Genomic DNA, 18,281 nt, shown 5'->3' with positions numbered 1-18,281 from the left:
ATGACTGATGATTGTCTGAGAGAAATCGATGATAAAGTGATTGTGGGGGCTGTCTTGTTAGACTTCAGTGCAGCTTTTGTCATGACCGATCATAGTCTACTGCTGGAAAAACACATGTGTTATGGCTTTACACCCCCTGCTATAATGTGGATAAAGCGTTACTTGTCTAACAGAACACAGAGGGTGTTCTTTAATGGAAGTCTATCAAATATAATCCAGTTAGAATCAGTAATTCCCCAGGGTAGCTGTTTAGGCCCCTTTTTTCCATTTTTACTCATGACATGCCACTGACTTTGAGTAAAGCCAGAGTTTCTATGTATGCGGATGACTCAACACTATACACGTCAGCTACTACAGCGGCTGAAATGACTGCAACACTCAACAAAGAGCTGCAGTTAGTTTCAGAGTGGGTGGCAAGGAATAAGTTTGTCACGTCCTGACCTTAGTTCCTTTTTTATGTCTCTGTTTTAGTTTGGTTAGGGCGTGAGTTGGGGTGGGCATTCTAGGTTTTGTATTCTAGGTTTTGTATTTCTGTGTTTGGCCTGGCATGGTTCCCAATCAGAGGCAGCTGTCAATCATTGTCTCTGATTGAGAACCATACTTAGGCAGCCTGTTTTCCCACTATGATTTGTGGGTAGTTGTTTTCTGTTTTCACCATACAGAACTGTTTCGATTTTCGTTGTTTCACATTTGTTATTTTGTGTTCAGTTGTAAATCAATTTAACATGGACACGTACCACACTGCATATTGGTCTGATCCTTCCTATTCCTGTTCCTCAGATGAAGAAGATCGCTACAAAGTTAGCCCTAAATATTTATAAAACTAAAATAATTGTATTTGGAACATAAACACTAATACCCTAAACCTCAACTAAATCTTGTAATAAATCATGTGGAAATTAAGCAAGTTGAAATGACTAAACTGCTTAGAGTAACACTAGATTGTAAACTGTCATGGTCAAAACATATTGATGCAGAAGTAGCTAAGATGGGGAAAAGTCTGTCTAAAATAAAGCGATGCTCTGCCTTCTTAACAACACTATCAACAAGGCAGGTTCTACAGGCCCTAGTTTTGTCACACCTTGACTACTGTTCAGTTGTGTGGTCAGGTGCCACAAAATTTTGGGATTTAGGAAAATTGCAATTAGCTCAGAACAGGGCAGCACAGCTGGCCCTTGGATGTACACAGAGAGCTAATATTAATAATATGCATGTCAATCTCTCCTGGCTGAAAGTGGAGAGATTGACTTCATCACTACTTTTATTTATGAGAGGTATTGACATGTTGAATGCACTGAGCTGTCTGTCGAAACTACTGGCACACAGCTCGGACACTCATGCATACCCCACCTCATGCATACCCCGCAAGAGGTCTCTTCACAGTCCCCAAGTCCAGAACAGACTTTGGGAGGCACAACGTACTACAAAGACCATGACTACATGGAACTCTATTCCACATCAAGTAACTGATGCAAGCAGTAAAATTAGATTTAAAAAACAGATAAAAAAACACCTTATGAAACAGCAGGGACTGTGAAGCAACACAAACATAGACACAGACACATGCATACACACACACACACACACACACACACAGATTTAGTAATGTAGATATGTGGTACTGGTGGAGTAGGGGCCTGAGGACACACAGTGTGTTGTGAAATCTGTGAATGTATTGTAATGTTTTAAAATGGTATAAACTGCCTTAATTTTGCTGGACCCCAGGAAGAGTAGCTGCTGCTTTGGCAGCAGCTAATGGGGATGCATAATAAATACAAATACAAAAATACTGACAATTTCAGCCTCTCCCTGTCTGAGTCCGTAATACCAACATGTTTTAAGCAGACAACCATAGTCCCTGTGCCCAAGAACACTAAGGTAACCTGCCTAAATGACACGTCTGTAGCCATGAAGTGCTTTGAACTCTACACTGCCCTTTCCCACCTGGAAAAAAGGAACACCTATGTGAGAATGCTATTCATTGACTACAGCTCCACGTTCAACACCATAGTACCATCAAAGCTCATCAATAAGCTCAGGACCCTTGGACTAAACACCTCCCTCTGCAACTGGATCCTGGACTTCCTGACGGGCCGCCCCCAGGTGGTAAGGTTAGGTAACAACACATCCACCACGCTGATCCTCAACACAGGGGCCCCTCAGGCGTGCGTGCTCAGTCCCCTCCTGTACTGCCTGTTCACTCATGACTGCTTGGCCAGACACGACTCCAACACCATCATTAAGTTTGCCGATCACACAACAGTGGTAGGCCTGATCACCGACAACGACGAGACAGCCTATAGGGAGGAGGTCAGAGACCTGGCTGTGTGGTGCCAGGACAACAACCTCTACCTCAATGTGATCAAAACAAAGGAGATGATTGTGGACTACAGGAAAAAGAGGACTGAGCACACCCCCATTCTCATCGACGGGGCTGTAGTGGAGCAGGTTGAGAGCTTCAAGTTCCTTGGTGTCCACATCACCAACAAACTAACATGGTCCAGACACACCAAGACAGTCACTACACAGACTATTTGCATTATATTACCTCAATTACCACGACTAATCGGTGCCCCTGCACATTGACTCTGTACCGGTACTCCCCTGTATATAGTCTCGCTATTGTTATTTTACTGCTGCTCTTTAATTACTTGTTCCTTTTATTTCTTATTCTTATTCAATAATGTTTATTTTTATACATTTTTTAATAAACTGCATTGTTGATTTGGGGCTCGTAAGTAAGCATTTCACTGTAAGGTATTCCTGTTGTATTCGGCGCATGTGACTAACTTGATTTGATGACTGGTTACTAAGTATGACTGACAGAGAGGATAGTTTAGTGAGATGGAGGGACCTTGTCTGTGAGGTGGGTGATGAGGCGCTTGGCCTCCCTCTGTAGGTCCGCATCCACGTTGTAGAGCTGTCCGTTCAGGGCCTTGTTGACCTGCTCCTTCCCCTCCGCCCCGCAAGACTCCTCCATGGCCTGCTCCACGCCCTGCCAGTCCAGGTCCCGAGGCAGGTGGCCCAGGAACACACGCACATGCTCTGTGTTGTTCAGGGCGATGCACAGCTAGCCCACACCAAGATCCAGGAAGTACATTAGTAGAGGGAAGAAGAGAAAGCCAGAGGAAAGGTCGAGAATGGTTGAAGGAAACAAAGGACGGAAAAGAGGCAGGGCTAAAAAAAAGAGGCAGGTAGGGGATTGGGGGAGAGAGTAAATGATTGACAATGAAAAGAGGCAAGACGGTAAGTAGACCAGTGGAGGCTGCTGAGGGCTCATAATAATGGCTGGAATGGATTCTAATGGACGGAATGGAGTGAATGGAATGGTATCAAACCCATGAAAACCATGTTTATGATACCATTCCATTTACTCTATTCCAGCCATTATTATGATCCGTTCTCCTCTAAGCAGCTTCCACTGAAGTAGACCAAACATATTACGCTGCGGACAACCCGCTGAGGTCTTTGTGTTGCCAGGGAAAGAACGCTCGCTGACATTTACTTCCCACGTCATCCTGAAGCCCCCCTTCCTTCCTGCCTTCCCACAGGCGTTACCTGCACTGTCAGGCTCTTGATTTCTCGACCCTGCTGGCTCCTCTCAATCTTGCGCTTTATCATCTCTGAGTAACACACGGCCTCGCTGCAGAAATTCTGCAACACAGACAACATCTCACTCGCCATCATCATCATCATCGAGAGTGAAACCCTCAATTTGCATTATTTTCTTTCTTTCTGCTCTGGTTGTTTGTGATTGTAGAGCTTCTTACACTGTCTCTGAATGTGTAGCGTGTGTGAAAGCATGCACTTGTGTGTGTGTGCGTGGCGGTGGCGGTGGCACTCACGTCTGTCAGGCGGGTGACAAAGATGAAGGCCCCTGCAGAGTCTGGCCAGGACAGCTGTTTCCAGAACTCCCGCACCTGGCTGAAACACGCTGTCACATCCACCGCCGAGGAGCTGTGTCTGGCCTGCTGTACTGGCTCCAGCTGCTCAGTACACACACACACACACACACACACACACACACACACACACACACACACACACACACACACACACACACACACACACACACACACACACACACACACACACACACACACACACACACACACACTCTCTATGAACAACAGCTTATAGAAAGTCATGCACATGTACTGTACTAGAAATACACTGACACACAGGTACAGTACACAGAAACTAACTCATATTCCGAGTACATTAGATAGAAACATCATGGTCGGGTACAGATCATCAATGGGTTCTGCTGTAGAAGTGTAATGGATATCCTGATTGCCGTATGTTCCATGGTTTCTCTTTTCATGGAAAAGCAATCTCTACAGACACTTCCATAAAATGCCTTTCTCACCTGGTCCATGTCTACTGCTCTGCGGATCCTGTCACAAGCCTTGTCATGGACTATCTGCAGCCACTTGTGGATAGACGTCTTAAACCAGTTGTGATAGCCAGTCAAGGCCATCATCTTAGCGTCCCTGAGAGAGAAATACTCATTAACCACCTGACATTTAGCTAATCTACTGTATGTTCAAGCACATGGAGAAGTTCAATGCAAGATCAAATCACAAAGCAATAACAACATCTAAACAATCTTTCTGTTTTCTAAAAGTTCAATGCAACCAAGCTGAACATCCACCATCCACCAGTCTGACCGGGTGGCAGGGTGTTCACAAACTCACCTGAGAGGGAGGAACTCTCTGAAGCGTTTGAGTATTTTCAGAGACATGTAGAGCTCTAACAGAGTCTCTCCCATGGTCTGAGTTAGCCTGGAGCTCTCCTGCTCCAGAGTGCCACACACCTTCTCCATGGCAACGCTCACGTCGTCCGCGACCTGGGGGAGCACAGGGGTCAGTCACCCCATCTCAGAGGTCAAGGGTCAACGGTGAGGATACACGCATGCTGAACATACAGGAACACTATATGCATCAGTATACTGTATATCATCATGTATGGATAAATGTCATGTATGGATAAAGATGTTGGCAGGTTCAATCCCTTTTGGTGTCAAATGAATTCTCACCAGTTTCTCCAGCTGTCTATACGCGATGCTGAAGAAATCCACTTTCACAGCACTGTGGGGTTTAAAAAGACAAAACAAAGAACAGGATTCATTTGCTATTTGACATAATCTACTTAAAAGTCAAGTTCTCCCTGTCACCGTCCTTGATTAACACAATAAACTGCAGGGACTGTTTGTGTACCTGTAGAAGAGCTTGTTGTAGACGTTCTGTCCCCTCTGTACATCTGCACACACTGCATCCACCACCTGGACCAGTCTCCTCAGCTGCTCCTCTAGAGCCTATAGAATCCACACACTACAGCTCACACACAACCCCGACAGGCCCATCCATGTGTTACCCAATAAATGACTGGGAGTTTATATATAGAATGTGCGACTCTCTTTATTTGTATGACTTTGTGTGTTATCAATTCTTATGGGGTCAACTTACCCCGTCCTCTGGTTTGAATTGTGAAATTGTGCTCTCGTACCACTCCACTGTACCTTTCTGTTGAAATCAAAGATTGCAGTCATTCGAATTAGTCAGGCAACAGTGGTAACGCTAACAGGTCTTTCTTATATTTATGTTGTACCTTGACAACAGTGGCAATTTCCAAATGCAGTTCATTTCGAAGGGGGCACGCAGTCTTGAAGGCCGGCATGGTCTGCATGTGTCCTACACCCCTGAGTCACAAACACAAAGGGAAACATGGGGCTGTTATTGTAGCCCAACAACTCATTACTGAGTAAAAGACAAAAAGGCACAATTGCAAGGTGATTTGTAGTTAATCAAAATGATTGATGGACACAAATGTTCCAAATGATTGCTGGAACAGACAACCCTGACTGGCCTAACCTGTCATCTCTGTCAGCCTTCTTACGTCAAGGTGACTGACAGCAAGAACGATTAGTATGTGTTTGAGTACATTTTTTTTTTTGTGTGTCGTCTGTGTCCACAATACACAGAGATCTCTGTAGGAGTGTCAATCACTGGGCAGACTTTGAAATCTCATTGGAAAAGGCCCTGCAGGATCTCCATTCATCTGGTCTGTGCGACACAGAAGTACAGTGCCCCGTTGGGCTGCTCACAGAGAAAGAGCATAGCAACATGAGCCTCAACATGAGCCTGCTTTTATTGGCACAGTCGACCACCATTCAAGTAGAAAACCCTCCCAATAGGCTTATGACTTAGTCACCCTGCCCTCCTATTGGCTTGACTGTTCTAGGTACTCTGTCTGTGGTTTTATTCTAGTGACTTGGTTGAGTGTTTGGTCTGGTATGACAGCGCTGGCGAGTGTTTGATGCTGTGATGTGTTGAGAGAGAGAAGGGGTGGTGTCACAGGTGGAGTCACAGGTGGCTGGTGGCACCTTAATTGGGGAGCACGTGCTCATAGTAATGGCTGGAACGGAATGGTATCAAACACATGAAACACGTTTTCCATATGGTTTACTGTGATTCCATGCATTCCATTCCAGCCATTACTATGAGACTTCCTCCCCTCACCAGCCTCCTGTGGTATGAGTTTACCTCAGCATGAGCTCGCAGCGTGTGACGGCGGCTGGACTGGCGCAGGGGAACACCTGGCGCATGCTCTTCATCAGACACAGACAGTGGTCCGTGTACAGCCTGAAGCTGTCCGACAGCTGCCGCTCCTGAACACAGGAAGTACATCATCATCACATCACTCAACCTCACAATGATCGATCTAGCCAATAACAGCACATTCAGACAGACTTCTGGGCTTCAGTCTAGCTTCCAGAAAAAGTACCGCACCGAAACAACCAGGTTTTTATTGAATAACAGACCCCTAGGTCATAGGATGATGGATGTTGAGTGGTGAGTTAATGAGGTGTCCTAATGCCAGACGAAAGGTGATTGCGAGCCAGAGGGGAGCTGTGAGGAGACAGTAGGCCTACCAGGTCTCCCTGCACAGCTTGGGGATCCCACTCTGCATCGATGGTCCTCAGGAGCCTCAGCAGCAGAGTGTAGCACATCCTCTGGGACCGGTGGTGGCTGCTATAGCACTGCCAGCGACTGAAGACCAGAGCAATACATACTACTATACATCTGCTGTACATAACATGACCTTCACCTCTCAGCTGAGATTAATGGTTTCAGACCTAAAAGGACTAGGAAGGAAAAGGTGCAACTCATAATAAAAAATGTGGTACTTCATTGGCACAGGTTCCACCAGCTTGGCATAACTTAGATTTTCTCATTTGGACCACCGCAATACCTTTGGCATATGATCTACATTGTAGTGTTACTATTGTAGCTACTTACATGATGGCCTGTTGCAGGGGCGAGAGGTCAGTTTGCACAGCATGATGGGACAGCACAGTCCATGCTGGAGGACTCACCTGCCCATTCCAGTTATAAGGCTCTTTCTGGAAAGAAAAAACAGATGATTTACATGGATAGCATAAGGAAACCATCCATAGCCATCGCTGTCATTTCACTTGATAATAGAATGCACTGTATAGTAGAGTTTCACCTGAATATGAGCATGTTCGTACTCCAGAATCTGACTCAGCATCTTCTTATGAATGACTTCTTTCGATTCCCTCTTACTCAGTGTAGTGTCTCTCTGGGGAACAAAGTGGAATGATCAAGTGACTTGGGTAGACTACACAGGTAGTGTGGAGCAGAGAGATTGTAGTAGCTACCTGGGTAGTGAAGAGCCTCAGAATCAGGTGACATTCTCCCTGGACCTTGGAGGCACTGGACCGGGGCTCCAACTTAAACCACTTGTCATATCCCATCACAGGAACCTCCTACAGGCGAACAATGAACAGGCTAGACCAGGGATGGGCAACTTTGATGAGGGTGGGGACAACAAAAAGTCTGAACTCATCATGAGGGGCCGCAGTTGCTCGCTGGTCTGCGAACCCACATCCTGTTTCACAGCTAATTTCCTGCAATTCTACACATTCTTCCATGGAGTGGAGAGATACGCTAGCAGTTTTTAATGTGATATCTGAGTGAGACTGATACAAAGTTTAGATAGCTGGCCGCTAAGCTAACTTAGCAATCTACATTTTTTAGCTGAAATGGGATAATTGACTGACTATCAGTGACTGACATAACAAGAGGAAAAACTGCCAAAGTTTGAAATTCCACTTTTTCTATTCTACTATTCTAACTCTCAACAGTAAGTTGAGACCCCAACTGAATTCCTAAATATATATATATAGATTTTTTGTATATTGATCCGAGGGCCTGCTCATGGGCTAGACACTAAGCCAGGAAAAAAAGGTGTTGTGCTCAAACAACTGAAACAGAGGTGCTGCCATAAATAATAATGGATGTCTTTAGAGGTGGAGGCGCGACACTCTCATACATTATAAAACTATAATTTACTCAAAATCCATTCAAACCGAGTGTCGTTCTGGTCTGATGAAGGTGAAGGCCGAAACTTCACACTCTTTATGATGGATTTACAATAAATGAATAACGGGTGTTTGCTCCTCTCTGATAGACAGTGAGCCAGGAAGCACATTTGGAGGAGTATAATCAATAAAATGTTAGTTAACACTTATAATAGCTAATAGATACAAATATAAACTGCATCAAGTAAGACATATTACTACTGTATAAAAGAAGAAACATTACCAGTAGACAGCAGTTGGGAAGTGAAAGCACTGTAACTTTAAATAATTACATTCAGTGGAATGTTGATGCAGCCCAGGAAGTCATCAGCATTGTCCTCAGAAGATCCTGATGACGACGTTCCATTGGAACGCACAGATTTGGCAATCTGCTTAAAATACCTGGTGGGATAAGGCACTGATGAATACAATCTGCTTAAAATACCTGGTGGGATAAGGCACTGATGAACACATGAAATATAACACAGAGCAATCAACCAGCACTGCGTCTCAATGACCTGACAGTCAAGACCTCCATTCACTATATTAAAGGGCCTATTTCACAGACTTTATCATTAGCAAACAGAAGCCTGTTCTACCTGCCCATTCCTCTAAGTCCGCTGACTTCATTCAGTTTTTTGCAGGCCTCTGCGACAGAGACGTCATCGTCGTGGTCCCTGAGAAGAAGAGCAAAGGTTATTAGGACCGTTGGTTAGTAGGACGTTTTCAGGAACCTGGAATTTGGACTGAGAGTGGAAAGGCCCCACACACTGTGTTTAATCTTACCATATGTCCATATGCAGTAGATCACTGTGGACATCATCAATGTCACTATTGGAAGAAGGAAATATAATAATTGAACATTGTGTAAACAAACATTGTTACCGTTAGGCTCTGAGACGCATAGAAATGTCAAGCGTTCTGCCAACAACTTCCAGAATCGGGGTACTGTCAGCACTCTGTACTTACAAAACAAAGTGCTCATTCCAGACTGGGTTGAGAGTCTCTGGCTTGACCTCAGTCACCTGGATGCACGTGGCTGCTAGAACCTCCTTGGTACTGGACCTCTTCTCCAGCTTCTCCTTCCTCTTCCTGAAGCTGAACTTCCTCTCCTTCTTCTCCTCTGTCTCCCGGGGGCTCTGGCCCAGGAGGATTCCCAGCATGCAATAGGGGTCGCTGTACCCTACCCAGGCACAGTAAGGGTTAAACTAATACAGAGACACACTGAGATTATACTGTTAGAATGACAGCGATGTACCTTATTGAGGTTCAGGAATCAAAAGCAATTGGTCTGCTAGTAATAGCAGCCTGTGTACTTTTAGACAAAGTGGTCCAGTGTTGTCTAAAGTGGACAGTGACGTGATGATGGTTCTAGTGTCTTGGTTGAACCACTGTGTCATGAGAGGTTTTTATTTTTCTTCCAGGCAGAAAGAACAATGTGTCTCACTCAATATAGTTGATCTGAACATTTTCTAATCTTATTTCAATAATAAACAATTGCGTTCATTGTCAATGGGGAGTTGGAGTTGGAGTTGGCAAATGGACACGATGACATTTCATATCCACGCACAGAAAACAAATGCTGCTTCCCATCAATAGCAGTAAACGAACACAAACACCCCTCACCATTTGCATCCTTCGCCATTAGATTTTTCCCTTTCATGACAGACACTCTCATGGTGAAACTGGCTCTCTGCAAAACAAAGTGCACAAAGTAACAGCAGTACACAGGCTAAGAGTCATGCATTAGTGAGACATCTCGCTGAAGCGATCCATAAGCACGCTGCATTCCAAAACCGGGTCCTTGAACATGGCATAGAGTGCACGTTGAAAACAACAGCTAGTCGGTGAACTTTATTTTGATTCTGATTCTTTAGCTCGACAAATACACTTTCATCAGTGGTAAACAAGATACCAGCAATCACTGCAGTGTGAGACGTGAGTCTGTCAAGAGAGAATAATCCATGTGTGTTTTCTTTGTCTGGTGTATAATGCCAGGGCTTTGTGTGTCACTATAGTGGAAAGACACTGCTGTGCCGGCGAGAAACAGAGATCATTGTAGGATGGAACAGTTAAAAAGGCACAATATGTTCTTCTCTGCACACAACCTTTCAAGGACTCTTGCAGAAGAGCCCAGCATCTCTTTCAAACTGACATTTGAAAGGTTGCTGGTAGTCAAGGGCATCATACAAAGTGGGCTTTCAGAGATCATTATGTCTCCTGGTGCACAGTGAGCCTCACTATGGCTATCAATACACTCCATCAGCTCAGTCTCTCCGGGTACATAGTGCTAGTTAGTGCTTTCCATGCATTTTACTTTAACCTTGTGAATGCAACATGCTATACATTGAGTATAGCAAACATTAGGAATAACTTCCTAATATTGAGTTCCACCCCCCCCCCCCCCCCCCCCCCTTGCCCTCAGAACAGCCTCAATTCTACAAGGTGTCGAAAGCGTTTCACAGGGATGCTGGCCCATGTTGACTCCAATGATTTGACACAACTGTGTCAAGTTGGCTGGATGTCTTGATACACATGACAAACTGTTGAGTGTGAAAAACCCAGCAGCGGTGCACCGACTACCATGCCCCGTTCAAAGGCACTTAAATATGTTGTCTTGCCCACTCACCCTCTGAATGGCACACACAATTCAGTTCTCAGTTCTTCAAAATCCTTCTTTAACCTGTCTCCTCCCCTTCACCTACACTGATTGAATTGAATTGAACAAGTGACATCAATATGGATCCTAGCTTTCACCTGGATTCACCTGGTCAGTCTATGTCATGGAAAGAGCAGTTTTGTAAACTCAGTGTATAGCTAAACACAAAAGAAAGGCACATTAAATGGTGCAGACAGGAAGATCCTCACAGTGACAACTCAGCGGTGCTATCTTGTTCATACAGCGGATGGGAGATACAGGAAGTGGCAGGAGAGGAGACAGGAGATGGAAATTGACAAGATGGGAAGTGGAACAAAGCATCTCACCTTGGATTCTTGGACTCTCTGCAGAATGATGTCATGTTCCTCCTGACCCATATCAAATACCTAGGAGAGGGACGACAGTGGAAAAGGGTTCTCTTTGCAAAAGAGCCTCATAGGTCTGTGAGCATATTTGCAATACACATCCAACTGTACTCCTGCCTGAATTTTGACCTGCATACTTTATAAACCACGGCATAACTTTAAAACTATTTGAAACAATAATACAATGGTGATAAGCATTACATCCCTTGCCAATGATTTGCGTTCTCATAAGCCCGACCCAAGATGGTTGTACAGGTTCAATCTCACTATCTTCAAAAGGCCAAAGAGAACCAGGGGTCACTTCAAAGCATGGGGACATGTGCCCTGGTCCACCACCTCAAGCAGAGAGCGACAGAGGAAGCAAGGATGCAGCTTTGGAGTGACAGAGTCTGAATGGATGTAATATTACAGCTGAACATCAATACTCAGTGGGCCTGGGCTTTGATGTTTAATCAGCTCTAAGCCAAAGCACATCTGCTCAGTCTCCTACAGATGTCTCAAGCAAACATGGCTCTCTACCGCCGGACTGAACCTCTAGGATCAGTTGGTGAGGACAGAGATTAGAGGAGGGGTTTACAACAGGAGTCACATGACGAGACAATCTGATTTCTGCTGTTGGTTTTCCAGCAGTAATTATTTCAGCTTACTTGGCTCTTTCTGGTCTTGTCTATTTTATTGGTCAGTATTTGAAGTGTAAATTACAGCACACTAGGGTGCATTCATAAGTGTGTGTGTGCTTATCTGTATGAGAGTAAGTGTTTGTTGGTCTCTGCCGTGTGTGTGTGTGTGTGAGAGAGAGAGTTTGGCCAGGTGGGCTGTTTAGCCGATCAAAGGAGTGTGTGTACCTTCAGCAGATAACTGAAGATGTCGCCTTCATTAGTGACGTACTCTGGCGAGGGCACGCCCACCCTGTTGACTACCGTGTAAACAGCCTCTTCATACAGGAGGTCCAGCTGGAAGAAAACGACCTCAGTGAATGCCTTAAACCACCATTTTTCTTTCTTAAAGCAGGGTCACTGCTAAATAAGAGCTGGGAAACATGTCTCTGTCAATAGAATGATGTGACCTTACTGTAGCTAACCATGTGTGAGGTTTACGCAACAGTGTAGCTAGCTACAGCCGTGTGAGGATAGAGGCAAACTGGGTCAGAACACTAGATTCTAGTTGGGGAGCTAGATATGTGTCACGTTCTGACCTTAGTTCCTTTATTATGTCTTTGTGTTAGTTTGGTCAGGGCGTGAGTTGGGGTGGGTAGTCTATGTTCTTTTTTCTATGTAGTATTTATGTGTTTGGCCTGGTATGGTTCTCAATCAGAGGCAGGTGTCGTTCGTTGTCTCTGATTGAGAATCATACTTAGGTAGCCTGTTTTCCCCATTTTAGTTGTGGGTGATTGTTTTCTGTCTCTGGGTCATCACCAGACAGAAGTGTTTTGTTTTCTTTCTCCTTGTTATTTTTTGTTTGTTTTTGTGTTCAGTGTTAATAAACATCAACGTACCACGCTGCATATTGGTCCGATCCGTCATACTCCTCGTCAGAGGAAGACGAATCGCGTTACAATATGAGAAAAGGCCAATAACAAGTAAAATACCCCTCCATCGCTAGAGCTTAATGTTCTACCCTAGGGAGCCCAGGCTACTCACCTCTCTCCTGCTGGACCTCTCTGGAACGAATGCCTGGTCTACGTGCTCTGCTGGTGGTACGGCTGTGTTACCTTCCCCTTCGCACTGCGGAGACACACAGAGAGATAACTTTAAACCTCAGAGCCACACAATCTCCCTTAAGCAGGCTCCATCACCATGACTGCTTCAATAAGGCTTGGAAAGGGTTGTGAGGTTAAGTCACAATGAGCTGTTATCGCCAACCAAACACTTTCGCCTTCAAACGCGGCACACAATCAGACAGAGGCAATGAATGCATCATTGATTTTCTTTTTGTTCCCCTTTCACCAATTTAATAGCTGAAGAGGGTGGAAAACAAGTGGTCTCAGATAAACATCTTAATAGCACCCCATTCTGTCCCAGTCTATTTCCTCTTGTGTGGGAAGTGAGGGGGTAGAGAGCCATGGAGAGCAGCTTCTTGTGACAGCTGAGCCTCCATCCTTTTGAGCGTCCTTCTCAACCTTGTCCGTCTGTCCCCACAGCCCACTGTGTAACACAGAGTTATGAACGTACCGTAAGCTAGCTTCACAAATAGCTTGAAATGTACCAGACCGAGGGATCCAGCCAGTACGTTAAGGAGGGCGGTCACGTGTGTTGCGAAACAGAGGATCGCTGGTTCGAGTCCAGTGTGGGGCAGCCGGACAATGGAGGAAGTTAAGCTGTTGGCAGCACATTGACCCCCGTTACATAGGCATAGCAGAGGGGACTAGCGAGAGCAAAGTATGTGTATACTACCCAAGACCTTTCCTCTATAGTCTCCTTAAAAAAAAAAAAGATTTTCAGTTCAAGGAACTTCCTGCTTAAATCCCCCATGCTGTCTTTTTTTCATCACTGTCTAAAAAAATCCCTGTGTGTGGTTAATACATGAAAATAACTCAAAATATACTTTTTATCATTGCTCAATCTGATTTTGTGGGCGTGTTGACACAAATGTAAATATATTTATATGCACAGCCCTGACTGGCAGATAGGATCGTCTAGACTCTAGAGCCTACCCCTTCAAAGTAAGAGGCTATATATGCAAATAAAAGATGACTGGTCATTGGTCAGAATAATCTGATCAGATTGTGATGTCATGCAGTGGGCCAAAAACTCCATCCCACCTGAACAGGCTGAAATTCCAGTCATTTTTTGTTGTTCGTTTTTTAAAGCTACAACTAAAAGGACATTATCCTACTTAAAAATATTTAAAAATTACAAGAAAATTGCATTTTTGACTGCACTGCCCCTTTAAATAAACATAAGGAGGTTTAGGGTTTACCTCAGCCTGGGCAGCACGCAGCAGATTCTCTTGTTTCTGGAGGATGCCATTCATACGCACAAAGAACTCTCCATCCCCCTCAGACAGCCTGTAAAACATACAGAGGGATAACACTGTCAATTAAATTCTCATTTGACACGTTCTGTTAAATATGATTTAGGAATTTTCTGTTAAGATTATAGAAACAAAACTGTCCTAAAGGGTCTATATAGAGAAATGCTTTCTTAATGCCTGGTTTCCATTTAGCAAAAGACTAAAGGAGACCTAAAGCTGAGCTGTCAATCACAACCAGCAGCACTTACAGTAGAGTATCATGAACAAACTGTTACATTATACATGATTCAGTAGCCCTGTCCTTTCACTAGACTAGACAGACATTCCTTCCTGCAGCAACAAGTCTGAGGGGAATGGTCTGTCATTATACAACGGGTGGGTCTAATCCTGAATGCTGATTGGATAAAAGCGCATTCCAGACGTGTCTATTCCACAAGTTACCACCGGCTAAATCTATGACATTAAAATTCCTATTTTACTCTGTTCCATCTGACTGTGCAATCCACTGTCTCATAAACCCAGGCAGGAAAGTTATACACTTGATCTCCACTATAAAAAGCATCTAGACATTATCTCACATGTCTTTTAGACTAACATTTAGTTTTCAACGGGGAGATTTGTATAAACCAACATTTGCAACATTGTTTCAATGTTCATCCAACTGTCCCATAGTAATGAACGTGTAGGGGTTGGGACGAGAGAGAGAGGCATGCAGCGTTTTTTATGGATATTTACAAAGAAATGTCAATTGAAAAAAGGTCAAACTAAATTAAGTGCAGCTAGTTTGCAGTCTTTCCAGCTTCAGTTTCAAGTTATTGTGTTAGCTGTGTTGTTGGCTAGCTCCTCTAAACAACAGTGTCCTAACGAGAGAGCACATTTTCTATGCCAGCGAAATCATGCCTCATTAGCTCATTGTTAAATGTCACTAGAAACCAGTATTAACAAATTGCTATTGTTATTCTGTCTGCACTGTTTGACGTGACTGTAAATTAGTCATAGTTGGCTAGCTAGCAAGCAAGGGATAAGAACGTTGCCAGCCAGTATGGCAATGGAACATTTAGAACGAACGACTGGGTCACGTCCATATAGATACAGAACAAAAATACTGAATGTCTGGGTCGCGTCTCTGGCAACCGAACCGATAGAACGAACGACCAGCCGGCTTGGGCAGCAACCCTAGATTTGTTTCGGGACTATATCTTGTGGAAGTATGAATAAATTCATTTTAATTAAAATATGTTAAGCATTATTTGAATATGTTGAGAACCCGTTGTATAAACGTGATATTGCCCTCGAAGCCGGTGGTTGGAGGATATATTGCTACATTTTGCCAGCCCCCAACTTCGTCTCGGGCCTAACAATACCCGTGCCAATACATCCTCCAAATAACGGCTTCTCTGGCATTATCACTTAAATAACGTGTGTGTCTGGGAATTTATGGTAGCCTAAGACCAGTATAAACAGACAGTGGATAGAAGGTGAGACAGCAGCCCATCTGTGGTGATTCAATAAGAATCATCTCACTGCACTACACTTAATATGAAGTTCAACAAAGATTCAAAACCATCCTACCATGTCTGCCATCGAACGTTACGTTATTCTAATCCAGGGAAGATACAAAATCCATTAGATTTTTTTCTCTCTCTGAGCTGGTGAATTCCTGGACTCCTGCCACTTGCTAATTTCATATCCCCAGTCGCCATGGTGATGAGGCACATTCATGGTTGGAGGGATTCACTGGCACAACTGAACACCTTGGGAATACCCCCTCCCCCTCTCCCCCTCCCCTCTTTTCCTCCCTCCCCAGACTAGAGGAGTGTTCTAGAATGAGTTGTATGGCAGAGCACCAGGAGCAACAATACAGGCCCAGACCCCCTGTCTCATTATGCAGAGAGAGGACAGAGGAGCTGTCCACATGGCCCCCTCTCAGTCACGCACCTTTATTAGCGCTGCCTGTCACATCACAGCGGGTGCGTGGCAGTCTGCTGGCAGCCGACACAGCGCCCACTGATCTCCCCATGCATTGCATTCCACGCCCCTGTCTGAGACACTGTCTCCAGGGAGCAGGAGGTGGTGGTTGGTAAAACCTCTGATTATTTGTGGCCAGGGTAGGTTTAGTACAGGACGAGGATGACATAGGAATGAGAATGCCCATCTGTCTTTACAATGGAAGCATGACAGAATCCCCAAAGAGCTAAAATACCTCATTTCTGTAGACATCTAATTAATGAGCATGAAAAACATTCCTTCAATACAGTGACAGAATTCAAGGTACAGATATTTTATTTATGTTGGAAAATGGTAGTCTTGTAACGTGTCAGCCCCATTAAATAGGTACTTTCATATCTGACAGCTAACCTGACATTTTTGTGAAGGCATGCCAAGCTTGTCTGCTTTGTTACCAGGTTGGTTACATCATGAGTCATGTGGTGATTAAATAGGTTATTTGAGTCTATCAACATTTAACACCATGTATCCAAAACAAGACTTTGGCTCAATGTTCAGTGTACCACCGGCACCTTTCGCTTTTAACCTTTGTAATTGTGTTTTCTGACATCTGGGTTCTCTTTGCAGATTTGTGATTAAGAAAAACCCACAATCACAAATTATAGGGGTCTGTGTGAGTCAGTCAATCTCTTTCTCTCTCCCTCTCTGTCTCCCTCCTCTCCCTCTCCCTCTGTCTCACTCACTCTCTCTAGCTCTCTCTGTATTTATCTCACACACACACACACACACACAAGCACGCATGCACACACACACACAATTTTATGTTGCTAGGAAACAGCTTCTTCCAATACAGTTTATTATTAATATTCCATTTTATATTGAATATTTATTCAAAAGCTTTGCTCATGTTTTGCTGTCTAAAAGGTGAATTGTGATCTGAAACAGGCAACTAGACATGCAGACTCAGACGAACATATACAGATGAATACTTCATGTGTTTGGGTATATGCTGAAACATGACAGAAAAAAACTAAACTATTTGACTAAATAAATGTTTTCTCTTACATGGATCTTACATAGCCTGTGTCCCCATATGAATAGTCATCCTGAGGGTTATGAGGATGCAGCTTCAAAGATTCAGAAAGTATTTCCCAAAACACCAGATCGAGAATGTTTGCTAGGTGTGAGTGTTCCGGTCTTTCCTGCATTCTTTAATATTAATGATAATGAATTAAGACATTCAAATCCCTCTAATGGTGTTACAAATCAATGAGCTGGGAATAATCCGGTAATGCCTGAATAATGATGGCGCGTGTTTAAGGTGAGGACAGGACTTTGAAAAGAGCAAGTCATAGTCATTAGAAAATACAATCACCCTCAGGAAATGTCTGTCTATTGGTTAATCATTTCCTCTTCAGGGTACATTTCCTCACTGGGGATCTACAGTACTTCCTACATGTGATGTCTCTTTACGCACGACTAACATATAAGGACTTCCTTCCAACCATGGATGAGAACCTACATTGTGATTATTTAGTTCTGACTGAAGAAACAACTGCTTATAATCTTTTCCCCCATGTGTGTTTGTCCATGACCTGGAACTGACGTTACGTCAGACGCCCATCTGGGTAATTTACACCCTGGGTCGTCTACACTGGGCCGGACACCGGTGCTTTAGCCATGCCTCATTTGCATCCTTAGGAATGAGCGCCAGTGTGGATCATAGGTGTCGGCTCTCTCTCGATCCCTCTCTATGGCTAATGATGGACACAAACAGGCTTTAATGCAACCTAATGATGAGCGTCCAGCGGCTCAGTCAGACTTCACTCAGGGTTCACTCTAGCAGTCTTCAGTGGGAGACGACGACCATGGTTGCTGCCTGCCTGGCAGAGGAAGACAAGTCTCTCTCTATCTCCTTCCTCCATCTCCCTCCTTCTTCTCTCCAAGTGGT

At 44.2% G+C, this 18,281-nt stretch overlaps 1 protein-coding gene across 1 annotated transcript in view; it reads right to left on the bottom strand.

Moving 5' to 3' along the window:
- The window catches only part of LOC109897303 (BAI1-associated protein 3), a 37,409-nt gene that overhangs the window by 6,789 nt on the left and 12,339 nt on the right, over positions 1-18,281 (bottom strand). The window contains exons 3-25 of the mRNA XM_031834108.1: positions 14,330-14,417; positions 13,051-13,134; positions 12,256-12,363; positions 11,372-11,431; positions 10,013-10,079; positions 9,356-9,569; positions 9,173-9,217; positions 8,986-9,063; positions 8,680-8,788; positions 7,685-7,792; positions 7,513-7,605; positions 7,302-7,405; positions 6,935-7,052; positions 6,546-6,670; positions 5,611-5,701; positions 5,469-5,525; positions 5,220-5,317; positions 5,039-5,090; positions 4,698-4,849; positions 4,370-4,493; positions 3,846-3,986; positions 3,559-3,654; positions 2,855-3,070 (exon numbers count right to left, since the gene is read on the bottom strand). Coding sequence (XP_031689968.1) covers positions 2,855-3,070; positions 3,559-3,654; positions 3,846-3,986; positions 4,370-4,493; positions 4,698-4,849; positions 5,039-5,090; positions 5,220-5,317; positions 5,469-5,525; positions 5,611-5,701; positions 6,546-6,670; positions 6,935-7,052; positions 7,302-7,405; positions 7,513-7,605; positions 7,685-7,792; positions 8,680-8,788; positions 8,986-9,063; positions 9,173-9,217; positions 9,356-9,569; positions 10,013-10,079; positions 11,372-11,431; positions 12,256-12,363; positions 13,051-13,134; positions 14,330-14,417 — 2,428 coding nt within the window. The remainder of the gene's footprint in view (positions 1-2,854; positions 3,071-3,558; positions 3,655-3,845; positions 3,987-4,369; positions 4,494-4,697; positions 4,850-5,038; positions 5,091-5,219; positions 5,318-5,468; positions 5,526-5,610; positions 5,702-6,545; positions 6,671-6,934; positions 7,053-7,301; positions 7,406-7,512; positions 7,606-7,684; positions 7,793-8,679; positions 8,789-8,985; positions 9,064-9,172; positions 9,218-9,355; positions 9,570-10,012; positions 10,080-11,371; positions 11,432-12,255; positions 12,364-13,050; positions 13,135-14,329; positions 14,418-18,281) is intronic.

The sequence above is a fragment of the Oncorhynchus kisutch genome, linkage group LG10 (assembly GCF_002021735.2).
Source record: "Oncorhynchus kisutch isolate 150728-3 linkage group LG10, Okis_V2, whole genome shotgun sequence".
In the NCBI taxonomy this organism is placed as follows: Eukaryota; Metazoa; Chordata; class Actinopteri; order Salmoniformes; family Salmonidae; genus Oncorhynchus; species Oncorhynchus kisutch.
Note: the sequence above shows the minus strand (reverse complement) of the source record. Positions and strands in the feature narration are given on the sequence as shown.